Below are 21,841 nucleotides of genomic sequence, written 5' to 3'. Positions count from 1 at the left end.
ACTTTTAAAAAGCAATTAAAGCAGCTTATATTCCACATTGCTATTAAAGCACGAAATTAGCCTTTAACCTAATACAGTAGAGCTTATCACAAAATGAATGCAAGCAATATGGTGACCATTTAAACTTAAGTACTTTACCAAAGCACTCATGGGTTCATCTTTACCAGTAAAAACCAGGGTAATATACCTGAATGTTTTATCATGATGTCATAAAAATGCATCAAATCTATTATAGCAGTACTTTAATTATCTTGGAAGTTTATAAATACACATGTTCCAAAATGTTGTGCGTCTACAGATGCAGTTTATTTGTCTCTTATCTTATGGTCTAATTTAAGAGTCTTAAGACAATGGAAAACTGTCTCAACTAAGACATGACCTTCAGGTAACTTACATTTTTTTAATGTATTGAAATTATTTCACAAACTGAAACAACAACAAACCTCCTCTCAGGCAATATTTTAAAGAATTGACTTAATAAAGATATTTTAAGCAGACAAAACTATTTTTTCTAATCTAAAATATGCAGCTTGATGTCTTTAGCAAGTTCGAAATAAAAGGTTTGGAACTTATAAAATTATATTTTCATTTTATATAGAGAAGACCTTAATATTGTAGAAGCAACCGTTGCTAGATTTTATAGGAGCACTATACACTAGAATATTTATAGAGCCCATTTAATTACATCATCTTGCTAGTACCACTTTTTTCTAAGTGCTGTAGAACATTCTCTGAAGCAGTGAGCTCATGCTTTCCAAGGAAATTCTGTAGGGTCAAGAAAAGGAAGAAATCAATAATAAATAGGCTGATATGTTAAGCTAAATCCAAAATTTGGAAGTACATGATTAATTATCAGTATACTCTAATAGGGGTGTCCAATCGTTTTTCTTCTCGGCTGCAAATTGAAAGATTAAGAGTTGCCTTGGGCTGCATATTAAATACACAAACACTAACCAAAACTGATCAGCAGAAAACCAAAAAGGTCCACATATACTTTCTGAGGTATGTGACACCACAGATAAGCAAAACAGTCCTCAGATAATCAGCAAGTGGCCCACCGGCTGCAACTGGACACCCCGACTACTTACTAAGCTGATCATTTGGTTAAAACTCATTTAACATATACAAGAATATCATATATAGTTTACCATTAAACTCTATTCCATGATTAATCAAATCACTAGACCCTTTTACTAAATTAACAAAAACAGACTTCCAGCTATTATATATACACAGAATTTTTCAGATTGTCACAGTGGTAAAAATGGTGCAGTGTTCTAAACAGGAAATCACTTGAAGTCAGGCGATGAATCTATTTCATTCACTACGAGGCACCTGAGCTACCCTAGTTTAGATATATCTCACTATTATTTTCTAGCCTCATGAACCAACTCCTACCTTCTTATTTTTCTTCTGCAGTTTCCTCACCTCTCTGAGTCTTCATAGAGTTGAAGAGAGGATCTTGCTCTGGATTAGACTTTGGTTTAAGGGAATGTTGTAATCTATACAGATGACAAACTTTCTCTGCATTAGCTGTCTTGCTTTCTTGTCATTCATGTATTCACTGGTGTAGCACTTTTGATTTCCTTTAAGAACTTGCCCTTTGGAGTCACAACCTAGCTAACTGGTATAAGAGGCCTGGCTTTTCCTATTTGAGCTTGTTACATACCTTCCTCACTAATCATTTCTAGCTTTTAATTTAAAGTGAGAGACATGTGACTCGTCTTTTCACTCTAACACTCATAGGACCATTGTATGTAGGATTATTAACTAACCTAATTTCAATATTGTTGTGTCTCAGAAAATAGGGACACCCAAGGAGGAGAGAGATGAGCAAACAGCCAGTCAGTAGAGCACTCAGAACATACACAATAGTAAGCTGGTCTTTCCCATGGTGCCCTAAAACAATTACAATAATAACATCAAAGACCATAGATCCCAGATCAACACAACAAATGTAATAATAAAAAAGTATGAAGTATTGTGCAAATTACCAGAATGTAACAGAGACAAAGTATATTTTGTTGGAAAAATGGTGCTGGCAGAGTTGCTGGACCCAATGTTGCCACAAACCTTCGATTTGTTTAAAAACAAAACAAAACAAAACAAAACAAAAAAACCCAACTTGTATCTGTGAAGTAAAATAAAGGAAAGTGTAATAAAACGGTATGCCTGTACATCTTGTCTCTTTTGTGTTTCCTACTTCAATCTTTTTGTGCTTCATTCCATAGTTTCTTCTGACCTATCTCTCACATCAACTATTTATTTAACAGGTTCTGCAACCTGCTGCAGAACCTGTTAAATACATCATTACTTTCACTTATGCTATACTAGGTTCCCTCCCATGTTTAAGAACCATACTCATGACATCTTGTTGGAGACTTAGAGCACACACTAGAAAGACAGTTTCATAAGTCTCAGCATGAGAGCCGCTATGTAAGTTCTAATCTAGGAGAGATAAATATGGATGGCAGATAGAAGATAAGGGAACTACCTTTCAAACTGTGATCTAACTCAGATTTTTTGAGAAGTCTTTCCCTGGCTCTGGCTCTGTATCATCACATTCTACTATTATTATTATTATTTTTTTTTGTAGAGACAGAGTCTCACCTTATGGCCCTCGGTAGAGTGCTGTGGCGTCACACAGCTCACAGCAACCTCCAAATCCTTGGGTTTAGGCGATTCTCTTGACTCAGCCTCCCAAGTAGCTGGGACTACAGGCGCCCACCACAACGCCTGGCTATTTTTTTGTTGCAGTTTGGCCGGGGCTGGGTTTGAACCCGCCACCCTTGGCATATGGGGGCGGCGCCCTACTCACTGAGCCACAGGTGCCGCCCACATTCTACTATTATTAAAAATGCAAGTGTCAGATTTGACGTAATGGTAAGGCAAGTCTTAGGGGTGGTGTGAAGGGAAAAGAAAGCAGTGAAGACTAAAAAGAAACTGAATACCAAAGAGGAAAAAAAGTGATTGCTTTCAGAGGCAAGTATGAAAATCAAGCCCAAAATAGAGCACCTGCAAGAGCATGTGCAAATGAGACAGTCAAATCAGAGTGGCCCTGGGGAAACTGTGAGGCTGACCCACAAATACAGACAACTCAGGAAAATACTGCAGAGATGAATCTAAGGAACAGGTTTCACAACCTCTTATAATTTCTCACTAGCCTCCCTCAACCTTTAACAGGCTCTCTGTGGGCTCTGAACCAAAGTATGTGGCAAGCAGTAACTTGGGGAGTGGAAAGGGAAATCCACCTCCCAAGACATAAGCAAGAGGAGTTAACTTTGGGGATCCCTTGACAAGTTCATACCTTGTTTTTATTGTTGAAAGCCAGAGCACGGACCTTGCAGTTGTCAGGATTTGTGTCCTCCTTGGGGATGTCCTTTAAGGCTTTATGAGTGATGTGAGCATACACAGGGACCCGTGACACATTGTGTCTTGCATCACTTTTGGTCAACACATCATCTGTCACCTCCCAGAGACCCATAGAACCATCACGTGAGCCTGTAAGGCAGGGAGACCACAGATGTCAGACATTCTTAACCCTCCATGGGACAATCCCAGAGAGGCCAAGGTGGGCTTTCATTGTCTAGCCGTCTGTGCATCATCCTCATTTGTGAAGCTTGGTCAAGTGGCCCACCCTAAACAGAGAACAGTAGGCATTTTAATAGCTATACTAGGAGAATTACTCAACTAAGGCCTCTAAGATAAAAATAACTTTTAAGCTTAACATGATTGTTAGAATTTTTTTTTCTTTTTTGGAGATAGTCTCACAATCTCAAACTCTTGGGCTCAAGTGATTCTCTTGCCGCAGTCTCCTGACTAGCTGGGACTACAGGCACCCACCACAACATCCAGTTATTTTTGTTTTGGAGATGAGATCCCCCTGGTCTTGAACCTGTGAACTCAGGCAATCGACCCACCTTGGCCTCCCAGAGTGCTAAGATCACATGTGTGAGTCACCACACCTGGCCGATTGTTAGAATTTTTTATTTTTTAATTAAAAAAAAAAAAAATCTATTTTTTTTTTGAAAGTCTCGCTATGTTGCCCTGGGTAGAATACTGTGGTATCACAGCTCACAGCAACCTCAAATGCTTAAGTGATTCTCTTGCCTCAGCCTCCCAAGTAGCTGGGACTACAAGTGCCTGCCACAACGCCTGGCTATTTTGTTGTAACTATCATTATTGTTTGGCAGGTCCGGGCTGGGTTCAAGCCTGCCAGCTGCAGTGTATGTGACTGGCACCCTAGCCGCTGAGCTACAGGCTGTGAGCCATTAAAATGTTTTTATTTTTTTAATTAAAAAAAATTTTTTTTTTTTTTTTTTTTGTAGAGACAAGAGTCTCACCGTACCGCCCCCAGGTAGAGTGCCGTGGCGTCACACGGCTCACAGCAACCTCTAACTCTTGGGCTTACGCGATTCTCTTGCCTCAGCCTCCAGAGCAGCTGGGACTACAGGCGCCCGCCACAACGCCCGGCTATTTTTTTTTTTTTGTTGTTGCAGTTTGGCCGGGGCTGGGTTTGAACCCGCCACCCTCGGCATATGGGGCTGGCACCCTACTCACTGAGCCATTTTTTAGAGACAGAATCTCACTTTGTCGTCCTCAGTAGAATGCCGTGGCATTACAGCTCACAACAACCTCCAGCTCTTGCGCTTAGGTGATTCTCTTGCCTCAGCCTCCTGAGTAGCTGGGACTACAGGTGCCTACTACAACACCTGGCCATTTTTTTGTTGCAGTTTGGCCGGGGCCGTGTTTGAACCCGCGCCCTTGGTATATGGGGCCAGCACCCTTACTCACTGAGCCAGAGGCACTGCCCTATTTTTTTATTTTTTAAGACAGAGCCTCAAGCTCTCGCCCTGGGAGAGTGCCACAGCAACACAGCTCACAGCAACCTCCAACTCCTAAGTTGAAGGGATTCTCCTGCCTCTGCCTCCCAAGTAGCTGGGACTATAGGCGTCCGCCACAACGCCTGGCTATTTTTTGGTTGCAGTCATCATTGTTGTTTGGTGGGCCCGAGCGGGCTTTGAACCTGCAAGGTCAGGTGTATGTGGCTGGAGCCACAGGCACCAAGCCCATTAGAATTTTTTAAAAGAGAACTTTATACAGTTTGATACAGTTCAGTGATCTTCCAAGCTAAATGCTTACATCACTTTGCATACATCCAAGGCTGATCTCTAGTGGGCAGTAGTGTTTGGGGAAGTTCTACTCTAGATTAGTGGTGCTTAACTTTTTTTTTTTGGACAGAGTCTCATTTTGTCACCCTTGGTAGAGTGCCTGGCATCATAGCTCACAGCAACCTCAAACTCCTGGGCTTAAGTGAATCTCTTGCCCTAGCATTCCAAGCAGCTAGGACTGCAGGCCCGTCGCAACGCCCACCTATTTTTAGAGACAAGGTCTCACTCTGGCTCAGGCTGGTCTTGCCTGTGAGCTCAGGCAATCCACCTGCCTCAGTCTCCCCAATGCTGGGATTACAGGCGTGTGCCACCATGCATAGCCCAGTGGTACTTAACCTTTTTTTTTTTTTTTTTTTTTTTTTTTTTTTTTTTGTAGAGACATAGTCTCACTTTATGGCCCTCGGGTAGAGTGCCGTGGCATCATACAGCTCACAGCAACCTCCAACTCCTGGGCCTAAGCGATTCTCTTGCCTCAGCCTCCCGAGTAGCTGGGACTACAGGCGCCCGCCACAACGCCCGGCTATTTTTTTTTTTTTTTTGGTTGCAGTTCAGCCGGGGCCGGGTTTGAACCCGCCACCCTCGGTATATGGGGCCGGCGCCTTACCGACTGAGCCACAGGCGCCGCCCTGGTACTTAACCTTTTTTAAGCCTTGGACTCCTTCTAGAGACTTAGAAATGTTACAGATGGCTCAGCACCCGTAGCACAATGGTTACGGTGCTGGGCACATGCACCGAGGGTGATGGGTTCGAACCCGGTGCGGGCCAGCTAAACATGAGGACAACCGCAACAAAAAAATATCCAGGTGTTGTGGCGGGCACCTGTAGTCCCAGCTATCCTAGCTACTTGGGAGGCTGAGGCAAGAGAATTGCTTAAGCCCAAGTTTGAGGTTGCTGTGAACTGTGACACCACAGCCCTCTACTGAGGGTAACATAGTGAGACTCTGTCTCAAAAAAAAAAAAAAAAAAAAAAAGGTATGTTACAGATACCTTTCTCTAGAAAATTACACAAAAATGCTCAATTTCAGGGGAGGTCCACAGGCCTCCTTAAGGCTCTCCATAGACCCCCTAAGGACTATAATCTCTTTATTATTAAGAAGGACTAGTCTACAAAAATGAATGCTTCGAAAGAGTCATTTTCTTTTCTTTTTTTTTTTGGTAGAGACAGAGTCTCACTGTACCGCCCTCTGGTAGAGTGCCGAGGCGTCACACGGCTCACAGCAACCTCCAACTCTTGGGCCTACGCGATTCTCCTGCCTCAGCCTCCCAAGCAGCTGGGACCACAGGTGCCCGCCACAACGCCCGGCCATTTTTTTGTTGCAGTTTGGCAGGGGCTGGGTTTGAACCCGCCACACTCGGCATATGGGGCCGGTGCCCTACTCACTGAGCCATAGGCGCCGCCCAGAAAGAGTCATTTTCTTTAGCAAACAATAATAAAGTACTTAAAAAAACAAAGAACACTTCTTTGGATTGAGCTCTGAATACACTGTTGGTAGCAAGCTAATAATAGATTGTCTTTGTGGTGTACAACTGAGAAATCTTTAACAAAACTCTGAAAGTCTATATATTCCCATCTAAGAATAATCCACCATCATGAGATCCATATACAAAGATGTTTAGATTCTATTATGTTCAACATGACAGAATATTAACAACCACTAAAGTGGCTTGGTGCCTGTAGCACAGTGGTTAACGGCACCAGCTACATATGAGGGTGGCAGGTTCGAACCTGACCTGGGCCAGCTAAACAACAATGACAACTGCAACAAAAAAAGAAAAAAATAATAGCCAGACATTATGGCGGATGCCTGTAGTCCCAGCTACTTGGGTGGCTGAGGCAAGAGAATTGCTTAACCCCAAGAATTAGAGGTTGCTGTGAGCTGTGACACTACAGCACTCTATCAAGGGCAACACGGTGAGATGACTCTGTCTCAAAAAAAAGAACCACTAAAGAAAAAAATTTTTAATTCCTTTTCCAGTAAAGTATTTGCCAATTCCCCTTTGGAACCAGTAGGTACCCTCTTAAACACCGCAAATCTAAATGCTTCACAGTAAAAACTTGTGTTTTTCTTTTTCTCTTTTGTGACAGTCTTGCTCTGATACCCTGGATAGAGTGCAGTATTATCATCATAGCTCACTGCAACCTCAAACTCCTAGATACAAGCAATGCTTTTGTTTTTCTTTTTCTTTTATTTATTTATTTTTTTTTGTAGAGACAGAGTCTCACTTTATGGCCCTCGGTAGAGTGCCGTGGCCTCACACAGCTCACAGCAACCTCCAACTCCTGGGCTCAAGCGATTCTCCTGCCTCAGCCTCTCGAGTAGCTGGGACTACAGGCGCCCGCCACAACGCCTGGCTATTTTTTGGTTGCAGTTTGGCCGGGGCCGGGTCCGAACCCGCCACTCTGGGTATATGGGGCCGGCACCCCACCGACTGAGCCACAGGCGCTGCCCTTAATTTTTTTTTTTTTTTGTAGGAACAGAGTCTCACTTTACTGCCCTCGGTAGAGTGCCATGATGTCACAGGACTCACAGCAACCTCCAGCTCTTGGGCTTCCGCGATTCTCCTGCCTCAGCCTCCCGAGCAGCTGGGACTACAGGCGCCCGCCACAACACCCAGCTATTTTTGGTTGCAGTTTGGCCGGGGCTGGGTCTGAACCCGCCACCCTCGGTATATGGGGCTGGCGCCCCACTCACTGAGCCACAGGCGCCACCCCAAGCAATGCTTTTGTTTGTTTGTTTTGAGACAGAGCCTCAAGCTATCACCCTGGATAGAGTACTGTCGCATCACAGCTCACAGCAACCTCCAATTCCTGGGCTCAAGCGATTCTCCTGCCTCCGCCTCCCAAGTAGCTGGGACTACAGGTGCCTGACACAATGCCCAGCTATTTTTTTTTTTCTTGGCTGCAGTGATCATTGTTGTTTGGCGGGCCCCCGCAGCTCAGGTATATGTGGCTGGTACCTTAGCCACATGAGCCACAGGCGCCAAGGCAGTTTGTTTGTTTATTTTTTAAAGATAGTCTCACTTTGTCCCCGCTGGTAGAGTGCTGTGATATCATACCTCACAGCAACCTCAAACTCCTGGGCTTAAGCAATTGTCCTGCTTCAGCCTCCCAAGTAGCTGGGACTACACCTGCCACAATGCCCAACTATTTTTAGAGATGAGGTCCGACTCTGGCTTATGCTGGTCTCAAACCTGTGAGCTCAGGCAATCCACCCACCTCAGCCTCCCAAGTGCTGGGATTACAGGCGTGAGGATATATGAACTTCTGACCTCCCGCCATCCTTCCAGCTTGGCCTCTTTAAAGTGCTAGCATTCCAAATCTGAACCACCACGCCTACTGTTGCCTGGGTAGAGTGCAATGACAGGATATATTTTAAAATGTCAATAGTAGTTATTTCTTGTTAGAGACATTGTGGGTAATCCTTATTTCCTTCAATGTTCATGTATATTTAAAAACAATATTATATATATTTTTTGAGACAGAGTCTCAGTATGTTACCTTTGGTAGAGTGCCGTCATGTCACAGCTCACAGCAACTTCAAACTCTTGGGCTTAAGCAATTCTCTTGTCTCAGCCTCCCAAGTAGCTGGGACTACAAGTGCCCACCACAATGCCCAGCTATTTTTTGTTGCAGTTGTCATTGCTGTTTAGCTGGCCCAGGGCAGGTTCGAACCCACCCAGGGTGCTGGATGTATGTGGCCAGTGCCCTACGCACTGGGCTACAATTGCCGCCCCAGAGTCTCACTTTGACGCCCTCAGTAGAGTGCCCTGGCATCATAGGTCACAGCAACCTTGAACTCCTGGGCTCAGGCAATCCCCTTGCCTCAGCCTCCCCAGTTGCTGGGACTTTAGGCACCTGCAACAACGCCCAGCTAGTATTTTTTAGAGATGGGGTCTTGCTCTTGCTCAGGCTGATCTCGAATTTCTGATCTCAAGCAATCCACCCTCCTTGGCTTCCCAGAATGCTAGGATTATAGCAATATCTTACAATACATATGTATTACTTTTACACTAGAGAAAAAGTTAAAGAACTAATGTGACTAAAGAACGTGAAGGCTACGTACGCACAGTAGCTCACACCTGTGATCCTAGCACTCTAGGAGACCGAAGAGAGTGGATTCCTTAAGCTTAGAGGGGTTCCAGACCTATACAAGAATGAGATCTGTCTCTGCTAAAAATAGAAAAAAATAGCCAGGTGTTGGGGGAGATTCCTGTAGTCCCAGCTATTCCAGAGGCTGAGGCCAGGAGATCACTTGAACCCAAGAGTTTGAGGTTGCTGTGAGCCAGGCTGACACTATGGCACTCTAGTAACCTGAGAAACAGAGTGAGACACTCTGTCTCAAACAAACAAAAAAAAGAACATGAAGGTTAGACTAGAGGAGATAAGAGTAGACACAGAGACAAGAAAATATTGGGGGTAATTTAAGAGATAGATAATGAGTATTCTAGAAGAGAAGGTAGGAGGGAAATCTACAGATTCAAGAGATTTAAAAAATAGTATTCAGGGTGGCGCCTGTGGTTCAAAGGGGTAGGGCGCCAGCCCCATATGCCGGAGGTGTGGGTTCAAACCCAGCCCTGGCCAAAAACTGAAAAAAAAAAAAAAAAAATAGTATTCAGTCTGCAGCCATAACACCGTGAACATGCCGGATCTCATCTAAAAAACAATATCCACATGGCTTCATAATCTAAGGAAACTGAGAAGCTTAAAATAAGTCTTAGTTCACAGGCTGTGCAGTTGGTTGGAACATGGAAGCATTTACCAATATAGGACAATGGCAAGGAGGGGAAGCAAGCCTCGGAAGGCAGACGAAGAATCTGAATATTCTGATTTAAAGGTGGAACATTTAGGTCTGGGCATGGTGGCTCACACCTGTAATCACAGCATTCTGGGAGGCCGAAATGGGTAGACTGCCTGAGCTCAGGAGTTCAAGACCAGTCTGAGCAAGAATGAGACCCAGTCGCTAAAAACTAGCTGGGTGTTGTGATGGGTGCCTGTAGTCCCAGCTACTCTGGAGGCTGATGTAAGAGGATCATTTGAGCCCCACAGTTTGAGGTTGTTGTGAGCTAAGACACCATGGCACTCTACCAAGGGCCACAAAATGAGACTGTCTCCAAAAAACAAAACAAAACAAAGGTGGAACATTTAGGGACTGGTGCTCATCTCAAGTCTGAATATCAACACTGGTTAATAATTATTGAGCACTTTCAAGATGGCAGCCACTATGTACTATCTTATTTTACCTTCCCAATGACTCTAATTTCCCTATCATCAGAAGGGAAATAGATGAGAAAGCTAATAGTCGAAAAGCTTAAGTAACTTGTCCAAGGTCATAGTGTTAACAAGCAGCAGGGCTAGGATTTAAATTCAGGTCTCTAATATCAGAGCCTATGTTTAAAATACTGCTGTATACACAAAATGCAGACCTGGGAGTTATCAGGCTGAAAACACATGACACTGGCAGGGTATTTGAAAAAAGAAGGGAGGCTCCCAAAACAATGCCAGGTCCTAGCTCCCAACAACCAAATTTAGTGAAGGTTACTATTACCCTGTTTCCCCGAAAAGAAGACAGTGCCTTATTCATTTTTTTTTTTTTTTTTTTGTGCTGGGGCTAGGTTTGAACCCGCCACCTCCGGCATATGGGACCGGCGCCCTACTCCTTGAGCCACAGGCACCGCCCAGACAGTGTCTTATTTTAAGGTGTGCTCCCAAAGATGCACTAGGTCTTATTTTCAGGGAACATCTTATCTTTCCTATAAGTAGGTCTTATTTTCGGAGGATGTCTTATTTTTGGGGAAACAGGGTACAAGACAGTCCTCATAGAGATGACATGACTCAGCCTCTGCCTTAAGGAGCTCTCATCCCTTGAGGAGACCAAATAACAGCAAATCCAGAAGCTTCTGACCTGCCTCAGTCTCCCATATAGCTGGGAGTACAGGTGTACACAGCTAATTTTTTACTTTTTTTTTTTTTTTTGGTAGAGACAGAGTCTTACTTTACCGCCCTCGGTAGAGTGCCATGATGTCACACGGATCACAGCAACCTCCAGCTTTTGGGCTTATGCGATTCTCTTGTCTCAGCCTCCTGAGCAGCTGGGACTACAGGGGCCCGCCACAATGCCTGGCTATTTTTTGGTTGCAGTTTGACCGAGGTGGGGTTTGAACCCACTACCGTTGGTATATGGGGCCAGCGCCCTACTTACTGAGCCACAGGCGCCACCCTAATTTTTTACTTTTTTTTGAGACAGAGCCTCAAGCTGTTGCCCTGGGTAGAGTGCCATGGCATCACAGCTCACAGCAACCTCCATCTCCTGGGCTCAAGTGATTCTCCTGTCTCTTACAGGCACCTGCCACAATGCCCAGCCATTTTTTGGTTGCAGCCGTCATTGTTGTTTGGCGGGCCCACGCTGGATTCGAACCTGCCAGCTCAGGTATACCTTAGCCGCTTGAGCCACAGGCGCCAAGCCTACTTTTTTTTTTTTTTGCAGAGACAGAGTCTCACTTTATCGCCCTCAGTAGAGTGCCAAGGCATCACACAGCTCACAGCAACCTCCAATTCCTGGCTTAGGGGATTCTCTTGCCTCAGCCTCCCAAGTAGTTAGGACTATAGGCGCCCACCAAAATGCCCCTTTGTTGCAGTTTGGCTGGGCTTGAACCTGCCACCCTCAGTATATGGGGCTGGCGCCCTACCCACTAAGGCACAGGCACCACCCAATTTTTTAACTTTTTAAGAGATGGAGTCTTGCTGTATTTCCCAGGTTGGTCTTGAAAACCTGGCCTCAAGTGATCCTCATGCCTCAGCTTCTTAAGTAGCTGAGAATAGAGACATGAGATATGCCAACTAATTTTGACCTTATTTTTGAAACAAGATTTTGCTCTGTTGCTGAGGCTGGAATATAGTGGGCCTATCATCGCTCACTGTAGCCTCTAACTCCTGGGCTCAAGCAATCCTCCTGCCTCAGACTTCTGAGCATCTGGGACTATAGGTACACACCACCACCTTTGGCTAATTAAAAAAATACATTTTTAGAGATGGGGTCTTGCTATGCTGCCCAGGTTGGTCTTAAATTCCTAGCCTCAAGTGATCCTCTCATTTTGGCCTTCCAAAGCACTGTGATTACAGGTATGGCTGAATTTTGACTTTTTTTTTTTTTTTTTGAGACAGAGTCTCACTTTGTCTCCCTTGGTAGAGGGCCATGATGTGATAACTCACAGCAACCTCAAAACTCCTGGGCTCAAGCGATTCTCTTGCCTCAGCCTCCCAGGTAGCTGGGACTATAGGTGCCAACCACAATGCACTGCTATTTTTAGAGACAAGGTCTTGCTCTGGCTTAGGCTGGTTTCGAAACTGTGAGCACAGGCAATGCACTGGCCTCGGCCTCTCAGAGTGCTAGGATAACAGGTGTGAGTCTGGCCTGAATTATGATTTTTTAATATACTTCTTTATTACATTGATTTCACTTATGGCTGCTTTCTATTGGATTTTTATTTTTGTATTAAAAAAAAAATTTTTTTTTTTTTTTTTTTGAGACAGTCTCAAGCTGTCACCCTGAATAGAGTGCCGTGGCATCATAGATTACAACAATCTCCAACTGTTGGGCTCAAGCAATCCTCTTGCCTCAGTTTTTCTATTTTTAGTAGAGATGGGGTCTTGCTTTTGCTCAGGCTGGTCTCGAACCCGAGAGTTCAAGCAATCCACTGGCCTCTGCTTCCCAGAGTGCTAGGATTATAGGCATGAGACACCATGCCCAGCCTATTTTTTCTATTTTTAATAATCAATTCAGGAAGAATATTGCTTTGTTAAGAATCCAAAAGAGAGGCCAGGCATGGTGGCTCACACCTGTAATCCCAGTACTTTGGGAGGCTAAGGTGGGAGGATCACTTGAGGCCAAGAGTTCAAGATCTATCAGAGCAATGTGGTGAGACCCTGTTTCTCTCAAAAAAAAAAAAAAAAAAAAAAAAAAAGAAATGTTCACATTTCCTTAGTGTTGTAAGCAAGAGTTCAATGGGTGGGCTTTGAAATCAGACAGACTTGGAATCAGATACTTCTTCGTCTGGCACTATTTGCATAGCCACTGGCAAATTATGATAATCTCTTTGAATCTAAATGTTCTCATCTGTGAAATGAAGCTAATAATGCAAACCTAATATTGTGTGGAGGATTATATATGTGAAGTTCTTAGTTTAATGATCATTGTACCATTTATCTTGGCAATCTGGAAGGAGGAAGATTGTATTTTTATCTGTGGGTAAATATAGCAAAGCTGGCTAGCACTCTGAGCCAACTTTCTAGGCTGCTCTGGGTACTCAGAAAGCCTTTGTATATCACTAGATTAATTTCTCTATACTCATATATTCACATTTTTTTCTTTTGGCTGTTTTAACCGCTGGAAAAGAAATCTTCCCATTTATCAAAAAGGAATTTAATGCCAAACAGTTGTACAATAATTAATAACAGTTTCTGATACTTTGGAGAGCATACCAACTTTTCCCAAACACTTTCACAACCATTATCCCAATGAAACCCCACAAAATTGTTATGGCTAACACGCTACCACACATGCTTTTTTTTTTTTTTTTAAATCCTAGATTACAGTTAATACACATAATTTTGGAGTAAGGCAAAGTAGAACAGTGGATGAAGAAACTAGTATTTTCACTTAATAGATCATGAAGTTAAGATACAGGGGCTGAACAGCCGGGCGTTGTGGCAGGCGCCTGTAGTCCCAGCTACTCGGGAGGCTGAGGCAAGAGAATTGCCTACGCCCAGGAGTTGGAGGTTGCAGTGAGCTGTGTGATGCCAGGGCACTCTACCGAGGGCCATAAAGTGAGACTCTGTCTCTACAAAAAAAAAAAAAAAAAAGATACAGGGGCTGGGGCAGCGCCTGTGGCTCAATGGGTAGGGCACCGGCCCTATATACCAGGGGTGGTGGGTTCAAACTCGGCCCCGGCCAAACTGCAACAAAAAAATAGCGGGGTGTTGTAGCGGGCGCCTGTAGTCCCAGCTACTCAAGGAGGCTGAGGCAAGAGAATTGCCTACGCCCAGGAGTTGGAGGTTGCTGTGACCTTTGTGATGCCAGGGTGATAAAGTGAAACTCTGTCTCTACAAAAAAAAAAAAAAAAAAAAAGGGATACAGGGGCTGGCTGGATTCAATGGCCTACGCCTGTAACCCCAGCATTTTAGGCAGCTGAGGCAGGAGGGTTGCTTGATACCAGGAGTTTGAGCTACAGGGACAATGGCTTATCCAAAGACACATGGTAAGTCAGAGAAAGCCATTAATGGAAACAAGATTTCCTGGCCCTTGGCCAATGATCTTTTTGTTTACTGGGCTATATACATTACTATTCATTTTCAGCCTTTAGCCCTCCCTCCCCACCATACCAAAAGCTCCCTATAAAAGGGCAACTTTACCAGACACTGCCATAGTGTCGCTGATCCATGCAATGGAAAAGATCCAGTCCTTGTGTCCATCCTTGGAGAGAAGACAGTAACAAGTATAAGGAAGAAAACAAAAAAGAAATCAATGAAATAAGGATTGTAATGAACTTCCCTGATAAATATATAGGTGTGACTAAAAGTACTATTATAAAAATTAACAACTCTGATCTCTGGTGACCTCAACCCACAGGGCATGATCCCACAATCTTTAACTTCTATTTTTTTTTTTTTTGTAGAGACAGAGTCTCACTGTACCGCCCTCGGGTAGAGTGCCATGACGTCACACGGCTCACAGCAACCTCTAACTCTTGGGCTTATGCGATTCTCTTGCCTCAGCCTTCCAAGCAGCTGGGACTACAGGCGTCCGCCACAACGCCCGGCTATTTTTTTGTTCCAGTTTGGGCGGGGCTAGGTTTGAACTCACCACCCTCGGCATATGGGGCCAGCGCCCTACTCACTGAGCCACAGGCGCCGCCCTTTAACTTCTATGTTGAGGAGCTCAAAGCTAAAGTAAAACTGGCATTACTATGAGTGATAAAAAATGTCCAATGAACACAGCTCTGGCCTTCTACCTTTGGTCCTATTTTCTGCCTGGAACTCTCTTCCCCCAGTTATCTGCATGGCTTGTACCTTTATTTCCTTTAAGTCTCTCTGCTCAGGGGGAAGGATGGGTGGAGGGAGGGTGTATTGGTGGGAGACCAAACCTACAGTGCATCTTACAAGGGTACATGTGAAACTTACTAAATGTAGAATGTAAATGTCTCAACATAATAACTAAGAAAATGAGGCGAGGCCCAGCTCCCTGAAAGAAGAGTAACCTACCCCTGTGGTTCATCACCATGCCCTCTGACCTGACCAAGAAGAAGGCAACCAAAAAGAAGGAAGCTGCCAAAGCTCGACAGCGGCCCAGAAAGGGACATGAAGAAAACGGGGATATGGTAACAGAACCACAGGTGGCAGAGGAGAAAAATGAGGCCAATGGCAGAGAGACCACAGAAGTGGATCTGCTGACCAAGGAGCTAGAGGACTTTGAGATGAAGAAAGCTGCTGCTCGAGCTGTCACTGATGTCCTTGCCTCTCACCCCAACAGTACTGATGTCTACATTATCAACCTCTCACTTACCTTTCATGGTCAAGACCTGCTTAGTGACACCAAACTGGAATTAAACTCAGGCCTCACATATCAGGCCTTATATTGCACACATAAGGCCTCATTGGCTTAAATGGAATTGACAAGTCCATGCTGCTGTCTGCTATTGGGAAATGTGAAGTACCCACCCCTGAGCACATTGACATCTACCATCTGACTCGAGAGATGCCCCCTAGTGACAAGACTCCCTTGCAGTGTGTGATGGAAGTTGACACAGAGCAGGCTATGCTGGAGAGGGAGGCTGAGTGGCTGGCTCATGAGGATGCTGAGTGCGAGAAGCTCATGGAGCTCTATGAGCGCCTGGAGGAACTGGATGCCACGGCAGAGATGAGGGCTTCACGGATCTTATATGGACTGGGTTTCACACCTGCCATGCAGCGCAAGAAATTAAAAGACTTCAGTGGGGGCTGGAGGATGAGAGTTGCCCTTGCCAGAGCCTTCTTTATTCGGCCCTTCATGCTGCTCCTGGATGAGCCCACGAATCACCTGGACCTAGATGCTTGTGTGTGGTTGGAAGAAGAACTAAAAACTTTTAAGCGCATCCTGGTCCTCGTCTCCCATTCCCAGGATTTTCTGAATGGTGTCTGTACCAACATCATTCACAGGCACAACAAGAAACTGAAGTATTATATGGGTAATTACGATCAGCATGTGAAGACACGGCTGGAGCTGGAGGAGAATCACTGAGAGCAAGATCAGATTGCACACATGAAGAACTACATTGCTAGGTTTGGTCATGGCAGTGCCACGCTGGCCCGGCAGGCCCAGAGCAAGAAGACATTATAGAAAACGATGGCATCAGGCCTGACAGAGAGGGTCGTGAGCGACAAGACACTGTCATTTTATTTCCCACCATGTGGTAAGATCCCTCCACTGTCATTAGGGTGCAAAATGTGATTTTCAAGTATACAAAGGATGGGCCTTGTATCTACAATAATCTGGAATTTGGTATTGACCTTGACACATGAGTGGCTCTGGTAGGGCCCAATGGAGCAGGAAAGTCAACTCTTCTGAAGCTGCTAACTGGAGAGCTACTAACCACAGATGGAATGATCCGAAACACTCTCATGTCAAAATATGGTGTTACCATCAACATTTACAAGAGCAGCTGGACTCAGACCTCTCCCCTTTGGAGTACATAATGAAGTGCTACCCAGAGATCAAGGAGAAGGAATAAATGAGAAAGATCATTGGACGATATGGTCTCAATGGAAAACAGTAGGTGAGCCCAATTCGGAACCTGTCAGATGGGCAGAAGTGCCAAGTGTGTCTGGCCTGGCTGGTCTGGCAGAACCAGGATCTGGCTTTTCCTGGATGAGCCGACCAATCACCCGGATATTGAGACCATTGACGCACTGGCAGATGCTATCAATGAGTTTGAGGGTGGTATGATGCTGGTCAGCCATGACTTCAGACTCATTCAGCAGGTTGCACAGGAAATTTGGGTCTGTGAGAAGCAGACAATCACCAAGTGGCCTGGAGACATCCTGGCCTACAAGGAGCACCTCAAGTCCATGCTGGTGGATGAGGAGCCCCAGCTCACCAAGAGGACCCACAATGTGTGAGTCCTCTGCCCCAGCTCAGGTCAGGAGCTTCATCTGGGACGAACAGCTGTCACCCTGACCAGCTGCTCAGGACAGAACCCTGGGGCTACACTCCAGCACCGCTGCAGTACTACTCCCCCAGCCTCTCCCCGACCCCTCAACCTGCCTTGGCTGCACTCTGTTATCATATCTACAGCTGGACAGTACCTGTCCGTTTCCTATCCTCCTTCCAGTTACATTTGTCCGTGTCTGGACTCGGCTGGCTGTTCCCTCCAGCCCCTTGCTGGTTACCTGACCCTGAGTGTGATGCAGCCAGAGGCACCTAAGGGTTAGCCCAAGGACCCATGCCCTGGATTTGGCCCTTGAAGGAGCTCAGGATCCTCGTTTTCTGGCTTTTGGTGATGTTAGAGGGCTACTGCCCCTATTCCTTTTGCTTCTGGTTTGGAGCTCTGGACCAGGGCCTCAGACGTGTAAAAGTTACACGTTAATAATTAATTTTTAATTATTTTTATTTTATTAATTATTTAATTTAATTATTAACGTGTAACTTTTAGACCTGCGTGGCATCTACAAAGTGTCCAATAAATAAAGAGAAAGTATGGTCCCTAAAAAAAAAAAAACAAAAACTAAGAAAATGCCAGGAAGGCTATGTTAACCAGTGTGATGAAAATATGTCAAATGGTATATAAAACCAGTGTATGGTGTCTCATGATTGCATTAATGTATATAGCTATGATTTAATAATAATTAAAAAAAAGTCTCTCTGCTCAAATATCGTATCACTGATCTTTCTCTGGCCTCTGAAATAGTATCTTCTGCCTCACTCGCTATCCCTTCAGCCCTCCTTTACTCTTATCAAACTTTGACATACTACTGGTAAATATTTATTGGTTTATACGTCACCTTTCATTAGAATGCAGTCTTCAATTGAACAGGAGCTTTATCTGTTTTATTCACTGCTGAGTGCTCAGTGTCTGATACAATGCTTAGCTATAGAAGATTTAATAAATGATTGCTGAATGATTTAGTACATTTTGCTCCCTGACTCCTGATCGTGGGAGATATGTGAACACTGTGGATTTGCATAGAAACCCACTACTGTTGACCCCTAAAGTGTACTGCCTGCCCCTTTAAAAAACATACACTAGACCTTATGAGGAGTCCAGCCCCCACTCTGAGGGCTCCACTTCAAACTTCACCCCCATGTCTCTGTAGTCAACAGAAATTTAGAAGAAAACTACCCCTTCCCTGGTGAGCTGGTAGGAGTCAGGCCCTATTAAACAACAAAGCTATCTCTAACTACAAACTACTGGGAAAACTTACATCTCCCACACACACAGGATCTAGTGTAGGCAGCCGGTAGATGGCAAGGCTGTTGGGGTTGTCTCCTCCAGTGGCTAACAGTGTCCTAGAAGGATTCAGCTCAATGGCATGGATACCACAGCCCTGCTGGGTCACACCTCCAGGCTCCCGGTCTTTCAGAATGGGGATCTTGGTGATCTGGCTTGTCTGGACATCCACTACAAACAGCTACAAGAGAACAAGGATACAGAAGTAGAACATAGCTCCTATTTAATGTGAGTGACAATGGGTAGAAATGTCTGTTTGCTCAATTATGTACCAAACATTTAATGTCTACTACATGCTTGACCCTGGGAATTATTAAAGATATGGCTAGGGTTATTAGACAAATAAAACATAAAAATAAACAAATACATGTTTAGATAGGTATGATACGCCACATGAACATAGATTAGGAAGTAAATTTTCCTGGGATTCACAAAAGGCTTCAAAGAGGCCTGTATTAGACAATGGACACAAAAAGCCAGATTAAAACAATTTTTTCTCAGATTGGACATATTTTATAGATCTAATCCTCACCTACCCATGCACAGAAACTTATAAATAAAACCCAATTCCCAGAACAAATCACAGACCTATTAATGTTATTAAGTTTCTTGAATGACTGAAGATATACAACAGTATTAAATGTTGTGTCTCACTGCCACTGTTACTAATCCCCTCATTCTGTCTTACACCTCCCTGCCTCTGCTCTTACTGCTTCCTCTGGCTGAAGTGCTCTCCTCTACCTCTTTATCCTTGAAATTCAACTCAGAAATGCTCCATGGAAAGACTCAGTCTCAGATTCTCTGAGCATTCTCAATAGAGTCTGTTATTAAACTCTTCATGTGATTCAATAATTCATCCTTTCATTCACTTATTCATTTGCCAGTACTAAGTGCTAGGAACACAATTATGAACAAGAGAAAAATAATCTCTGTCTTCATAAACCTTGTAGCCTAGGAAACTGAATTAAAATCCTATCAGCAATTCTCATGGTAAAGGCAAATCATGGTAAACTTTTATATAAATAAACCTACTGTTTGCATAGGAGATTTATGAAAGGAGAAACTAGATGGGTCTTAAGTTTAAAATATAAAAAGGAGTAGCTGGAATAAAGTGCCAGACATGGTGGAAAGGGACTATCTCGCAATCTTTTTATTTATTTTTTATAGAGACAGAGTTTTAGTTTATCACCCTCGGTAGAGTGCTGTGGTGTCACACAGCTCACAGCAACCTCCAACTCCTGGGCTTAGGTGATTCTTGTCTCAGCCTCCCGAGTAGCTGGGACTACAGGCGCCTGCCACAATGCCCGGCTATTTTTTTGTTGCAGTTCGGCAGGAGCGGGGTATGAACTCGCCACACTAGGTATATGGGGCTGGTGCCCTACTTACTGAGCCATAGGCGCCGCCCCCCAAATTATTCTTTATAATTAGCAGGGTCTAAAAATGGAAATCCTGGCCAGGCATGGTGGCTCACACCTGTAATCCCAGCTCTTGGGAGGCAGAGGCAAGTGGATCGCCTGAGCTCACAGGTTCAAGACTAGCCTGAGCCAGAGTGAGAACTGTCTCTAAAAAATAGCTGAGCGCCGTGGTAGGTGCCTGTAATCCCCACTACTTAGGAGGCTGAAGGAAGAGGATCATTTGAACCCAACACTTTCAGGCTGCTGTGAGCTAAGACGACACGGCACTCTACCAAGGGTGACCAAGTGAGACTCTGTCTCAAAATAAATAAATGGCTCAGCACCTGTAGCTCAGCGGCTAGGGCACCAGCCACAGACACTGAAGCTGGCGGGTTCAAATTCAGCCCGGGCCTGCCAAACGACAATGGCAACTACAACCAAAAAATAGCCAAACTTTGTGGCAGGTGCTTGTAGTCCCAGCTACTTGGGAGGCTGAGGCAAGAGAATCACTTAAGCCCAAGAGTTGGAGGTTGTTGTGAGCTAGGACGCCATAGCACTCTACTGAGGGTGACATAGTGAGACTCTTCCTCAAAAAAAATAAAAAATATAAAAATGGAAATGAAAATTCTCCCATTCCAGTTTCTAATTTAAAAATATCCAATGGCGGGCAGCACCTATGGCTCAGTGGGTAGGGCGTCGGCCCCATATACCGAGGGTGGCGGGTTCAAACCCAGCCCCGGCCAAACTGCAACAAAAAAAATAGCCAGGTCTTGTGGTGGGCACCTGTAGTCCCAGGTACTCGGGAGGCTGAGGCAAGAGAATCACCTAAGCTCAGGTTTTGGAGGTTGCTGTGAGCTGTGTGATGCCACAGCCCTCTACCGAGGGTGATAAAGTGAGACTGTCTCTACAAAAAAAAAAGAAAAAAAATTCTGCTCAGGGGTAGGCAGTGACTCATTCCTGTAATTCTAGTACTTTAGAAGACTAAGGTGAGAGGACTGGTTGAGCACAGGAGTTTGGGATCAAACTGGCAACACAGTAAGACCCCTGTTTCTACAATATAAGATTTTTTTTTTTTTGAGACAAAGTCTCAAGCTGTTGCCCTGGGCAGAGTGTTGTGGCATCACAGCTCACAGCAACCTCCAACTGTTGGGCTTAAGTGATTCTCTTGCCTCAGCCTCCCAAGCAGGTGGGACTATAGGCAACCGCCACAATGCCCAGCTATTTTCTTGTTGCAGATGTCATCATTGTTTAGTTGGCCCAGGCTAGGCTTGAACCCGCCAGCCTTGGTGCATGTGGCTGGCGCCATAACCACTGTGCAACAGGCGCTGAGCCGGGCTTAAGCAATTCTCTTGCCTCCACCTCCCAAGTAGCTGGGACTACAGGTGTCCACCACAACGCTTGGCTATTTTTTTGGTTGCAGTTGTCCTTGTTTCAGCTTGCCCAGCCTGGGTTCGAACCCGCCAGCCTCAGTGTATGTGGCTGATGCCCTACACACTGAGCTATGGGCACCACCTACGACATAAGATTTTTAAATACTAGTAGTAGTCCTAGCTACTAGTACTTGTAGTCCTAGCTCCTTGGGAGGCTGAGGCGGGTGGATCACATTGTAGTCTTAGCTCCTTGGGAGGCTGAAGCAGGAGGATCAAGTTGAGCCCGAGAGTCTGAGACTGCAATGAGCTGTGATTATGCCACTGCACTGCAGTCTGGGCAACAAAGTTAAAGACCTAGTCTCACTTGGGAAAAAAAAAAAAAGACTCTCTTCAATCCAACCTCAATCCAGCCCCGGCCTATCATCGT

General features: G+C 44.7%; 1 protein-coding gene and 1 pseudogene across 2 annotated transcripts in view; one reads left to right on the top strand and one right to left on the bottom strand.

The window, feature by feature from the left end:
- DCAF12 (DDB1 and CUL4 associated factor 12) overlaps positions 1-21,841 on the bottom strand; it is a 59,444-nt gene that overhangs the window by 13,548 nt on the left and 24,055 nt on the right. The window contains exons 3-5 of the mRNA XM_053570500.1: positions 18,625-18,831; positions 14,581-14,641; positions 3,308-3,501 (exon numbers count right to left, since the gene is read on the bottom strand). Of these exons, the coding sequence (XP_053426475.1) occupies positions 3,308-3,501; positions 14,581-14,641; positions 18,625-18,831 (462 nt within the window). The remainder of the gene's footprint in view (positions 1-3,307; positions 3,502-14,580; positions 14,642-18,624; positions 18,832-21,841) is intronic.
- Positions 14,728-17,768, top strand: LOC128570890 (ATP-binding cassette sub-family F member 2-like; annotated as a pseudogene). The gene has a single exon (XR_008375653.1). The product of XR_008375653.1 is annotated as an ATP-binding cassette sub-family F member 2-like (transcript).

The sequence above is a fragment of the Nycticebus coucang genome, chromosome 2, assembly GCF_027406575.1.
Source record: "Nycticebus coucang isolate mNycCou1 chromosome 2, mNycCou1.pri, whole genome shotgun sequence".
Taxonomy (NCBI): domain Eukaryota; kingdom Metazoa; phylum Chordata; class Mammalia; order Primates; family Lorisidae; genus Nycticebus; species Nycticebus coucang.
The sequence above is the reverse complement of the archived record's forward strand: the minus strand, read 5'-3'. Positions and strand labels throughout refer to the sequence as shown.